Raw genomic sequence first — 13,406 nt, 5'->3', positions numbered from 1 at the left:
AACCCTTGATATCATCAGACTTTCAATTTTTTGTGAACTGTTGGTTACATCATGATATCTCATGTTGGTTTCAATTAGTATTTTACTGATTACTATTGAAATTGGTATAGTTATCGGTTGTTTGGATTTCCTATTTCGATAGTGCCCATTCCGGTCTTTTGCCTGTTTTAAATTGTATTTTTTTAAAAATTGACAACTGGGGCCGGGGATTTAGCTCAGTGGTTCTGCCAACTGCCTCGCAAGCACAAGGTCCCGAGTTCGATCCCTAGTACCAAAAAAAAAATTGACAACAAAAATTCTGTATATATCATGGTTGCCAATCCTTTGCTGGTTATGTGTACTGCAAATACTTTTTCTTCTACTGTGTGTGTGTGTGTGTGTGTGTGTGTGTGTGTGTGTGTTTTAACATTCTTAATGGTGTCTTTCAAAGAATGAAAATTATCAAATTTAATGTAGCTCAATTTATCAGTCTTTTATGGTTATTGTTTTTCTGTTCTAATCAAGAACTCTTTGCCTTGTGGTAAAATTTTACAATTTTTTTCCCATAAATGTCGTGCACATTTTTGTTAGATTTATTCTCAGGTACTTCATATTTTTAGATGCTATTAATAGTAAATGCTATTTAAATTTTTTTTAAATTTTTATAATTATTTGTGGCTAGTATTTAAAATTATATTTTTACATATTGACCTTATATAGTAATCTTGTTAAAATTTATCATTCATTTTAATAATTTACTGGTGATATAAAAGTTTTTTATGTCCACAATTTCTCAAAATAGTGATAGTGTTGTTCTTCCTTTCCAAATCTTATTCCTTTTAAATTTTTTTTTTTTTGCCTTAGTATATTGGCTAGTATCTTGAGTATTATGTTAAATAGCAAACTTTTTTTTTTTTTTTTTTTTGGTACCATGGATCAAACTCGGATCCTTCCGCTTGCGAGCCAGGCAGTGGAACCACTGAGCTAAATCCCTGGCTAACAACAAACATTTTATCCTATTACTGATTTCAGAGAGAAAGCTGCTACTGGTTCACTATAAGAATGATGTTTGCTGAAAGTTTTTTTTCTTTTAAAAGTAATGCTCTTTCTTGGTTTAAGAAAGTTCATTTTTGCTGGGGATGTAGGTCAGTGGTGCTGTGGCTGCCTGGCAAGCACAAGGTCCTGAGTTCAATTCCCAGTACCAGAAAAACAAACAAAGAAAAAAGTTCACTTTTATTCAAAGTTTGCTAATGATTTCTTTTTCTTTTGAAATCAAGGCTGGATTTTACTAAATTTTTTTCTATAGACATTGGTTGGGATAATAAAATAATTTAGGACTTTATATGAGAATTTCATTGATTTATTTTTCAATGTTAAAGTGACCTGTACACCTAGGATAAATCCATCTTGTTCAAGATATGTTATCCTTTCTAAAATTACTAGGTTTTATAAAATTTTTAAAATTTTTGATCTGTTTATTTTTGTGTTGTTGTTTTGTTTTTTTGTTATGTTAATTTTTTTTTTTTTTTTGTACTGGGGATCAAACTCAGGTCCTTGCGCTTGCAAGGCAAGCAGTGGAACCACTGAACTAAATCCCTGGCCCGGATCTGAGTGGGTTTTGTTCCCCATTAAGTTTATTAGTACATTTTAGGTATAAAATAGAGTTACATTAATCATTGGGATCTTGTACCATTACATGAGTATCTTGGTTCTTATTTTTTTTTCCCCTTCCCTTGCCCACCCTTCCCTATTTGCAAAGACCTTGTTTCCATTTTTTTCCCCTTCTCATATTTTTTCCTTTCCCTTTTTTCCCTTCCCATACCCCTCCCAATTCCCCTGCTTTTTCAGAGCTTTTCTTCCTGTTACACAATATCAGTTATACATTTTTAAAATTACAATATTAAGATCTAGGAGACATTACAGATTTTACAGAATTTAAAAGGATATAGAAAGCATATTACAAAAATCTTTTTTGAAATAAATTTGACAACTTCTAAGAAGTAACTTAGAAGACGAATTAATGAAACTAACTCTGGAGGAAATATAAAATTTGAATAGCACCTATTAAAGAAAGTATATTCCTAGCTTGAAAACCTACCTATATGACAACAGCAGGCTCATAAACATTTTAACTGATAAATTATATCAAACAATTAAAGCAGAAAAAAGAAGGAACACTTCTCCCTTCATTTTAGGAACTCAACATTGTGCTAATCCTAAAATTGGATAAAGATAATAGAAGAAAAAAGTATGAACATAGATAGAAATTTGTTTAACAAAACAAACTATTAGAAGTCAGATCTGGCAGGATGTAGAAAGTGATTTTGTTATAGGGATGGCAGTGTTGGTTCAGCATTGGAAGATCCACCCCCAAAAGTCATCATTTTAACAGAGAAAAGGAAAAAGCCGTATGATCCTGTCACTAGTTGGAGAAAAAGTATTAGACTAAATTCTACAGCTGTTCATAGTAAAAGCTATCAGGAGACTAGAAGTAGAACAGAAACTTCTCAACAAATTAAAGACATGTACTCCATACTTCCATTGAGAATGCCTTGTATGAATAGAGAAGATACAATGCTTTCTCCGTTAGGTGGGGAACAAGGGCAGATATGCTTACTCTTTATCTGTCCATTAAACTTTGAAACCTAGTTCCCACCAAAATAGTCTGGCAATAAAATGACACAACTAGGATAGGATTGGCATGGCAGAAGCAAAATCTTTATATGTAGATGAAATGATCATCTACAGAGAAAATACTAAGAAATCTCTAGGAGCCCGTAGAACTTGTACTTGAATTTAGCAGGATTACAAAACACAAGGTATATATAAAAATTCAGGTCTGTGTATACTTGCTATAAATGAAGAACTGGATATTGAAATTTAAAAGTTATGTAGGAGTACAAAGGACCCAGAAGAGCCAAAAACAAAAACAGTGTTGGAAGACGTTTAGTACCTAATTTTAAGACTTTTTCTAAAGCTACAGTAATCAAGACAATGTTGGTGTAAGGAAAGACATATAGATCATTGGAATAAAACAGAGAATCTAGAAATAGAACCACATATATGGTCCACTGAGTTTTGAAAGATTATTTAACATTAGCATTTTATAGAATATAAACTCGATTCAAGAGCCGAGGAAGAGATAGTGTCTTCAGCAAGTGGCACTAGAACACCTGGTATCCGTATATAAAAAATTAACCTCAACCCTTTTTTTCCATACATGAAAATAACTTGAAGGGATCTATGAACCTAAATATGAAAGCCTAAAAGTATAAAACTTTAAGAAGAAATTATAAGGGAAAATATTTATGAATTCAGGGTAGGCAAGAACTTCCTAGGAGACAAAAAACATGATCTATAAAAGAAAAAAATTGATAAATGAGATTCCATCAAAATTTAGAACTTTAAATGACATCATTAAAATGAAAAGTAGTCCTTAAACAGACCGTATTTACAATGCATATAACCTATAACCAGAATATATAAAGAACTCTTACAGCTCATTAATAGACAACCCAATTAAAATGTAGACATAAGATGATAAATAGCCAGTACAGCACAAGGAAAGGTGTGCAACTCTAGAATCAGAAAAATACTAATCAGTACAATAATAAGATTGGGTTATGCACTCATTAGGGAGATGAAGTTAAAAGTTTTAAAAGCCTTGTCATGACTTTTTCTTTTTGTTGGATTCTCCACCTTTGCGTTTAATTTGTCACGCCCAATGGATTCATTCTGCTGGGCTTCCTGGGGTTGTGATCCTCATTGTCTTTTCCTACAATATTGTTTAAAATTTTTTGGAGAGCTGGTTTGGTATTCATGAAGTTCCTAAGGTGCTCTTTGTCATGAAAGTATCTTATTTCTCCATCAATTTTGAAAGATAGTTTTTCAGGGTACATCAATCTGGGTTGGAGGCTGTTTTCCTTTAGGGCTTGAAATACATCACTCCAAGCTCTTCTTGCCTTGAGGGTTTGCATTGAGAAGTGTGCTGTGATTCTGATGGGCTTTCCTTTGTATGTGATTTGTTTCTTTTCTCTAACTGCTTGTTGAATTTTGTTCTTCTGTTGAGTTTCTGGAATCTTAACTATTATATGCCTATGTGTAGATTTTTTTTGATCAAGGCTAGTTGGAGTCCTATATGACTCACTTATCTGTATGTCAAGTTCTTTTCCCCTGCTTGGAAAGTTTTCTGCCATCACTTCTGTGAACAGTTTTTTTTATGTCATTTGCACTCTCTCTTGTTTCTTCATTGACTCCAATCAGTCTTATGTTATTCTTCTTTGCATCGTCTAGCATCTGCTGGATTGATTTTTCATGTTCCCTTACAATTTTAAAGCAATTTTTCTTCTCCTCCTCACTAATTGCAATCTTATCTTCTATATCTGAGATTCTGTCCTCACATTGGCTCATTCTGCTGCATAGACTTTCAATGGAGTTTTTAATCTCCTGGATATCTGTTTGCATCTGTGTTATGGATTCCATTTGTTTCCTATGTTGGGATTCCATCATGTTCCTCAGATCCTCTATTTTTTTATCTGTGTCCTCTCTAGATTTATTAATCATGTCTTGCACCATGAGCAAACTCTTTCCTGTTATCTGAGTAATTATTTCTGATTTCATTTTTCCCAGATCCTCTTTTGTTGCCAGTTCAGAGAGTCCAGGTGGCTGAGTATGAGATTGTTTTATCTCATTTCCCTTTGGGGTTGCTGTAGGTGATCCAGAAGTCTGTTTTTGAGGCTTGTTTATGTGTCTTCTCATTTCCATGGTGGGGGGTGCTTCTGGCACCCATGTGGCTCACCTTCTCTGCCCTAGGAGCTTGGGATGGCAGCAGGGGAGGTTCCTTCCAGGTGCTGGGACTGGCTCAGCTTCTCTGCCCTAGGAGCCTGGGATGGCGGTGGGGGAGCTTCCTTCTGGGTGCTGCGACCAGCTGAGCTTCACTGCCCTAGGGGCCTGGGATGGAGATGGGGGAGCTTCCTTCTGGGTGCTCCAGGATCTGTGTTTATGAATAAGATTCCTGTGTGACTCTTCCATTAAAGCTGCTGTAAGCATGTACAAGTCTTCATGTAGGCACATTCTTTCATTTCTCTTGGGTATATACCTAGGAATGTAATACAGAATTGTATGAGAAATGTGTTTAACTTTTATCTTCGTCAGGTTTTAATGTCAAGCCCACTATTAATCAACCTGCTTTACACTGTTGCCTCTCTAAAGAAACTCTTTAGATAATTTTTTCCTAATTACTCTCCCATGGAACTTTAATACTACATTTTCATAAAGTATCTATGTCCTATAGACTGTTTGGTTTTGTTTGGTTTGGTTTTTTTGAGACAGCGTCTTGCTATGTAGTTCATGCTAGTCTTGAACTCACTGTGTAGCTCAGGCTGGCCTCAAACTCACAGTGATCCTCCTACCTCAGCCTCCTGGGTGCTGGGATTACAGGCATGCACCACCACAAAAGAGTAAATTTTTTTTATTCCCTCAGGAGTCAATATTGACTTGTTAATAATCCATGGTTTAGCCTTATAAAATAGATTGGACTGTGTTTTTTCAGAAATAAATTGGTTATCTTTTTTGGATATAAATTAATTTTTACTTATGAGAAATGACTGACGTAAGTTATATTTATTTCTTGATTTTAGTTAAGGAAAATTTTGGACAAACCCATCAGTCTACAAAGAGAACATCAAGAACCTGAGCAACAGCCCCACCACCAAAAAAATCTTAGTGTGATTTTAAAAAATTGTAATCCTGGGCCGGAGATTTAGCTCAGTGATTTCACTGCCTGCTGCGCAAGCACAAGGACATGAGTTCGATCCCCGGTACCAAAAAAAAAATAAAATTGTAATCTTCTACTTAATAATAGTTAATTAAGTATTAGCTTTTACCTGAATTTGTCCAAATACATTAAAACATATATAGATTCCCATTGTAAAAAAGATCAAATTGTGCGTGGACACATCACAAAAACTGGGGAGGGAGAAAAATCAATCACCCAAAATCAGCAATATACTGAATGTATTAATGTTTAAATAATCAGACTTCAAAAGTCATAATGAGCCATATGCAGTAATCCCATCTACTGAGGAGGCTGAGGCAGGAGGACTGCAAGTTGGAGGCCAGGTGGACTGTTTAATGAGACATTGTCTCAAAAAAATTTGTTTTTTTAAATCTAAGATAAAGAAAGGGCTGGGAATACAGCTCAGTGGTGGAGCACTTGCCCAGCACATTTGATGCCCTGAGTTCAATTTCCCAATGCCACAAAAAAATAAAATCACATTGGGAGCTGAGGATGTAGCTCAATGGTAAAACAGTCGCCTATCATATAAAAGGCCCGGGGTTTGATTTCCAGTGCTAAAAAAAAAAAAAAAAAAATCACATTCAGACTGTACATACTTCTTCACAAATATATTTAGAATTCCTCTCTTAGAGAGTTCTTTAGGATCTGTGTCACACTATATCAAATATAACCAATTCTCACGGAATTTAACATCTTGATCTGAGGAAATATTATACACATAAGAATATGTATACTGGGAATTTAATGAGAAATAACCGAAGTAAGGCAAATGTGTACAGTATATAGATGAAACTATATCACAGTGTTATTTTAAACAGCAAAACTGGATACTATCCCTGTGTTTAAATTATTATAAATGGTATCTGTACTCTGGAAGATTATGTAACTTTAAAAAGTACTATTACAAAGTCTGTATAGGAATGTAAAAAACTCAGCTGGGCATGGTGGTGCATGCCTGTAATCTTAGCACGGAGGAGGCTGAGGCAGGAGGATTGCCATTAAGTTCCAGGGCAGCCTGGGCTACATAGTGAAAAAAAAAGATGAAAAAGAGATGGTAACTTAAAAAATAGGGCTGGGGATGTGACTCAGTGGTAAGGCAATTGCTTAGGAATGTAGAAAAATCATCCTGTTATGATATTAAATTTTAAAAAGCCAGAGAAAAACTTGTACCTAGATTGGAATTATGGCTGTAAAAAAAAGTATGTTAATAAAAAGTACTGCAAAGAAATATAGCAATATGTTCAATGTGATTTTGATATGTAGATAGTATTTTGGGTTTTTAATCTCAGAAAAAATGGTATAATTCTTATGTTTATATAATATTCATTCTCTTGAGGACCAAACGCAAAATATAATTGAGACTAAATTTCTCAACTCTTAAAATCTTTGAAAATAATCGCAAAAGGGGAGCTCTAAACAGGATTTGAGACTTTTCAAGTATGTGCTTACCATGACATTAAATTAAATACTTTATGTGAAAGCATTTTGTAAACTGCATTTTTTTGGGGGGGGGGGGTATCAGGGCTCAAACTCAGGACCTTGAACTTGTGAGACAGCCATGGCACCACTGAGCTAAATCCCTGGTCCATGTAAACTGTATTTAATGTATCATAAGGAACATCATCTGTCTTTTTTTGATTATATTGTTTTTATGTTTAAATTCCTGATTTTTATAATCACATAAACATGAAATTATGTTTACAAGTAAAAACAGACATCACCGATTTTATTTAGTTTAACCTAATAAAAGAAATGTACATGAATGAAATGTTTCCTGCTTTTTATTGGCTTTTAAACATGATAGAAAATATAGCAAAATGTTATACAAGTACATTTGTGGTTGGTTTTATTACTAACAGTAGTTCTATTTCAGTCTCATAATGAAGACCTGGATAAAGATACACCATCACAAAACTGCCTAGAGAGAAATGCGGAACACATAACAGACAGGTTGGGGATGGCCCAGGAGGAGATCCAAAGGCTCACTCATAAACTACAAATGAAGGAGAAAGAACTGAGTAACTTAGGTAAGCTGTGATTTCACATGACCATTTCTGGCCATGTTTTAACTTCACTGATCTTTTCTCAAGGTGGAACGTAAGTATACTGAGAAAAAAAATCTTTTAAGATGAACACTTAAAAGTTTGAAGAACAAGGGCCGGGGATTTAGCTCAGTGGTTCCAGTGCCTACCTCGCAAGTGCAAGGTCCTGAGTTCGATCCCCGGTACCAAAAAAAAAAAGTTTGAAGAACAGCCTCATTTTCCACAGGGTCCAGAAATTTTCACTGAAGCATAAGCTAATATATCTACTAAAGAGTACAAAACTCATAAATGTATACCACTTACCACAAGAAATTCCCAGCATCCCAGATGCCTCCTTTTTTTGTTATCACTAGCTCAACCCAAAATAACCACCATCCAGACTTTGAGCACTACTTCTGGGTTTTGACTATATTCAGTATGCATTCTTTGGTTTACTTCTCTTGCTCAATCTTGTCTTCATGAGATTCATTCGTGTTGTTGCATGTAGCAGTTTGTAACTCTTGGTGTTTTTATAATCTTCCATTAATAAACATATTACAATTTGTTTTCCATTCTACTCGATAGACATTTGTGCTATTTCCTACTTGGGTCTATCATGAGTTCTCATTCTATGAATGTTTTTGTACATACCTTTTGGTGTACTTATCTACATATTTCTAATTAGGAGAAGAATAGAATTACTGAGCTGAGTGCAGTAGCATACACCTATAATCCCAGGTACTCTACAGGCTGAGGCAGGAAGATCCAAAGTTCAAGGTCAGCCTGAGCAATTTAGTAAAACCCTGTCTCAAAAATAAAAAGGACTGGGGATATGGTTCACTGGGAGAGTATCTCTGGATTCAATTCCCAGTACCACACACACACACAAATAGGATTACTAGATCAAAGATTATAGACATATTCTAATGTAGCCTTGCAAAGTACAGTCACACACCACTTAACAATGGGGATTTGTCCTGAGAAAGTGTCATTAGGTGATTTCCTAATTGTATCAACATCATGTAGTGTGCTTATAAAAACTAAGATGACTATGACTTCACTAGGCAATACAGTTTTCCAGACCACCATCATATATGTGGTCCACTGTTGATTAAAACATCATTTTGCAGCACATAACTGTAATTGTACTAATTTAAGCTTTCCTCAGTAGTCCACAGGATATGGGCTGCTCCACACTGTCAGTTCTTGGTATTGCCAGTCTTTATCTCTTGTGGTACATAGTGGTGCTCAGTCTCTGATGCCTAATGAAGTTAGCAAGTTGGCTGTTGCTCGCCTGGATGTACTGTTTTGTGAAGTTCCTCCCCTAGACTCTTATATATTTTTCGATTGTGTTGTATTTTGGTTTTGTATGCATCGTTATTCTGAATATGAGCCTTTTTTGAGCCTTTTGTTGGCTATAAAAGTTATTTTTTTCCATGCAGGAATGCTAATATTTGTTTAACCAAGTCATCCTTTTGTACCTTCTGGGTTTTCATGTGTAGTCTCCCCTCCCCTCCCCTCCTCTTCCTCTCTCTCTCTCTCTCTCTCTCTCTCTCTCTCTCTCTCTCTCTCTCTCTCCCCCCCTCCCTCCCTCTCCCTCTCCCTGTCCCTCTCCCTCCCTCCCCTCCCCCCTCTCTTCCCTTCTTCCTCCCCTCTTTCTTTTTTCTATCAGTCCTGGTGGCTGAGTCCAGGAATGGCACATGCCAGGTAAGTACTCTGCTACTGAACTGCATTCCTGGCTCACATGTGTAAAGTCTTTTCTTCACTACAAAATTATTGAAAATGTTTGCTCCTGTTGTGCCCAGATTACGAAGTCCCAAAGACCACCAGGAGGCCGTTTCCGATGTAAGCACGCGAGGGTGGTTTATTCAAGCTTAAGCAGGGACTCTCAGTTGTCACCGACACAGCGGATCGAGATTGAGAGCCCTGAATTCCAAATTAGCAGGGTTTTAATTGAGATTACAGCAAGCTTTGGTCATTAGCAGCCATATGATTGGTTAACATTTAGCAAGTATGAAGTGTAGAATTTTGATTGGCTAGGCTCATTGGGGGTTGAAGGGGATTACGTATAGGTTTTTACAAGAAAAATGGGGACAAAGGTTAGTGGTCTACTGTCACGTACTGATGGTCAGCAGACATCCTGACTAATGGTCACGACCACCCTGTGTGGATAGTCAGCACGTTAACAGATTGTCCTATAGATAGTGGGCCCGGGACACTTGTTTCTAGGGCAAACAGATGGCTGAGTAATGAGTTTAGGAATCTTGAGTTACAGATCATGTCTTTTGTCCCAGATTAAGCACATTTAATCATTAATTTGAAAGAACAAAGGAGACTGCTCCATTTTGGACAAAATGGAGTCATTCTGGCCTCACATTAGCAAAATGGAGTCATTTTTGGTCTCACAGCTCCTAGTTGGTTTGTTTGTTTGATTGTTTGTTTAGTGCTTTTATGGCTTTTGGTTTGTATTTAAATTTTGGCTTTATCAAGAATTTTGTTTAGTATAAAGGTTAAATTTTTAAATTATCTCTTTTTTATATTTATAATTGGAGATTCAAGAACTCAGGCTGATTCTTTTTTCAAATTCAGTATACAATTTCGCCACCTGCTGTGCAAGCGCAAGGACCCGAGTTCGATCCCCAGTACCAAAAAAAAAAAAAAATTCAATATACAGGTTACTTTAGAATCATAAACATTTTTTAAAAAGCCAGGCACAGTGGTGCACCTCTGTAATTCCAGCTACTCAGGAGGCTGAGGCAGAAGGATCACAAGTTTGAGGCCTGCCTGGGAGGGCAAGTTAGTTAAATGCTCTCTCAAAATGAGAGGGGTGAGGGAGGTAGCTCAGTGATAGAGCATTTGCCTAGCCTGTGTTGGGGACAGGCATTCAATCCCAGTACTTAAAAAAAATTCAAAGACAAAGAAGTTATTTGAAATTTGAGTAACATTAATTTGCCCCTCCCCCAGTGCTGACTGCAGAATTTAAGGCTTTGTGCCTTCTAGGCAAGTGCTCCACCACTGAGCTATGCCCCCAGGCCTCATTTTCTTCTTACACAAATATCTTCTTCCTGTTTTCTTTTAGATTCTGCCCTTGAGAAAGCTCAACTAGAAATTGGGAAACTGAAAGAAAAGGGTGAGTCCTTCCAACAGATATAATAATACATTAAATAATAATATGTATTAAATATTTCTAAATAACATAAATAATTAAAATAATAAGTACTACTACTAGTGTTGCTACTGCTACTATTGCTATTACTCCTACTACTTACTGCCTATTAAATGCCTACACTGAATATGTATGTATCTCTAATACAACAATTCTAAATGGTGATTATGATTATTCCCATTTTGTAGGTAAGGAAATGGAGTCAGGGCCAGGTTAAATGAGTTAGCCAATAGCTACATTAAATATCACAGCTGGTGTTTGAAACCTTCTGTGTGACCAAATCACATATTTTACTAGGACGACAGACCAAAATCCCTTATAATGCATATAACAACACTTCACATGTTTGTTCACTGGAAAGCCAATGGTTTTGGAATCAGTGATGCATTAGTTAATCTGACCTTAGTCTGGCTACCAAAAATACTACCAGCTATCAACATTATAACACAATTTGAGTGTATTAATGATAATAACTATAAAACATATTTACCACTTTTATGTAATTCCAAACTTAGTTATACTCTCCTTTTCAAAAATATATGAATATGATTATAAAATTAACCAAGTAATCAGAAAACAGTAAAGATACAGAAGACCTAAAAATACTACCAACCGATGGGACCTAGTTGATATATATAGGAAACTGCACCAGAACACACATTCTTTTCATATACCTGTGAAACATTCACCAAGAGAGACCCCTGAGCCAATAGAGGAAATCTCTGTGGAAAATCTGAAATCATACAAATTATGTCTTAGACCATAATGGAATTAAACAAAAAATGAGTTACAGAAATTTATTTCAAAAATCCTCAAAGATTTAAAAATTAGACAAGATATTTCTTAATAGTCCATGCCCGTGGAGAAAAAAATTGTGAGAGGGCCAGGAATTTAGCTCAGTGGTTCTGCTGCCTACCTTGCAAGCACAAGAACCTGAGTTCGATCCCCTGTACCCAAAAACTAAAAATTTTTAAAATGTGAGATATCAGAACATATTTTGAAATGAGTAAAATGAAAACATGGCATTCTCAACATTTTGTGAAGGTTGCAGCCAATTCAGTGTGTATGGGGACTCCTATTGTATTTAATGATTATACTAGAAATTAAGAAATGACACAAAATAATGTAAACTTAACATCATCGAAACCCAGAATAAGAAGAGCAAATTAAATCTAAAGCAACCATAAGAAAGGAGATATTAACATAGGACATAAATAGAATATAACTAAAAACAGGACTACAGTAGATCAAATCAGTGGAACCAAGTTCTACTTTTTCAGAAAGATCAGTACCACTGATAAACTCCTAACTAGATTGATCATGTCAAAAATACAAATAAACGTGTGTTAATGTTAATGAAAGAAAAAACATTTTATAGACTAAAGAGATAATAAGACAATATTAAAATAACTTTGTGCCAATAAGTTTGATGGCCCAAATGACATGGACATACTCTTTGCAGAACAAACTACCAAATTTCATTCAAAAAGAAATAGCCCTAAGTCCATTAAATAAATTAAATTAATAGTTTAAAATATTCCCACAAAGAAAGTTCTAGGCTCAGATGGCTTCATTAATGAATTCTTTTTTTAAAATTAATTTTACTGGTACATTTTAGGTACAGAGTATAATGACATTCATCATTGGAAATTTGCACCTTTACGTAATCTCTCTTGGTTCTAATTTTTCCCCAATCCCCTGCCCTCCCTTCAACCCGTCCATCCCTCCCTATTTACAAAGACTGTGTTTCCATTTTTTCATTTTCTCATATTAATTCCATTCCCTTCTTTCCTTTCCCCTACCCCTCCCACTTCCCATTTGCCCCTTTTCTTCCTATTTCACATTATCTATTATAACTTTTAGTCCTCATTTACATTTTCAATTTCTCACACTACATAAATGATTCAGTATTTACACATGGGTATCCTATTTATTTCACTTAAGAGTATCACCTCAATGTGCATCCATTTAGCTATAAATATCTCTAATTTCTCATTTTTTATGGCTGAGTAGTACTCCATTTTATAAAAAAGACACATTTTCTTTATCCACTCTCCAGTTGATGGGCAATTGGGCTGTTTCCAAGTTTTACCTATTGCAAACTGTGCTGCTATGAACATGAGTGCACATATATCACTGTGGTATGATTCTTTTAATTCTTTGGGGAGGATACCCAGCAAGGGAATAGCTGGGTCAAATGGGACTTCCAGTCCTATTTCTTTGAAGTATCTCCATACTGATTTCCACAGTGGTTGCACCAGTCTACACTCCCACCAGCAGTGGAGCAGGGTTCCTCTTTCCCCACAACCCCGCCAGCATTTGTTATTGGTTGATTTCATGATAGCAGCCATTCTTTCTGGGGTGAGGTGGAATCTTAGCATTGTTTTCATTTGCATCTCTTGAATGACCAGTGATGTTGAACATTTTTTCATATATTTATTTG

The 13,406-nt window shown here is 35.6% G+C and overlaps 1 protein-coding gene across 22 annotated transcripts in view; it reads left to right on the top strand.

The window, feature by feature from the left end:
* Positions 1 to 13,406, top strand: part of Ccdc30 (coiled-coil domain containing 30) — a 121,284-nt gene that overhangs the window by 17,977 nt on the left and 89,901 nt on the right. For 21 of the 22 annotated variants that reach the window (XM_087215169.1, XM_087215155.1, XM_087215158.1 and 18 more), the window contains 2 exons: positions 7,650 to 7,803; positions 10,877 to 10,927. In XM_087215169.1, the coding sequence (XP_087071295.1) occupies positions 7,650 to 7,803; positions 10,877 to 10,927 (205 nt within the window). The remainder of the gene's footprint in view (positions 1 to 7,649; positions 7,804 to 10,876; positions 10,928 to 13,406) is intronic. The other variant, XM_087215164.1, reaches the window with a different exon arrangement.

Source organism: Heterocephalus glaber, unplaced genomic scaffold (assembly GCF_053883595.1).
Source record: "Heterocephalus glaber isolate CG9 unplaced genomic scaffold, H.glaber_assembly_v1.0 deba00001452, whole genome shotgun sequence".
In the NCBI taxonomy this organism is placed as follows: Eukaryota; Metazoa; Chordata; class Mammalia; order Rodentia; family Bathyergidae; genus Heterocephalus; species Heterocephalus glaber.
Note: the sequence above shows the minus strand (reverse complement) of the source record. Positions and strands in the feature narration are given on the sequence as shown.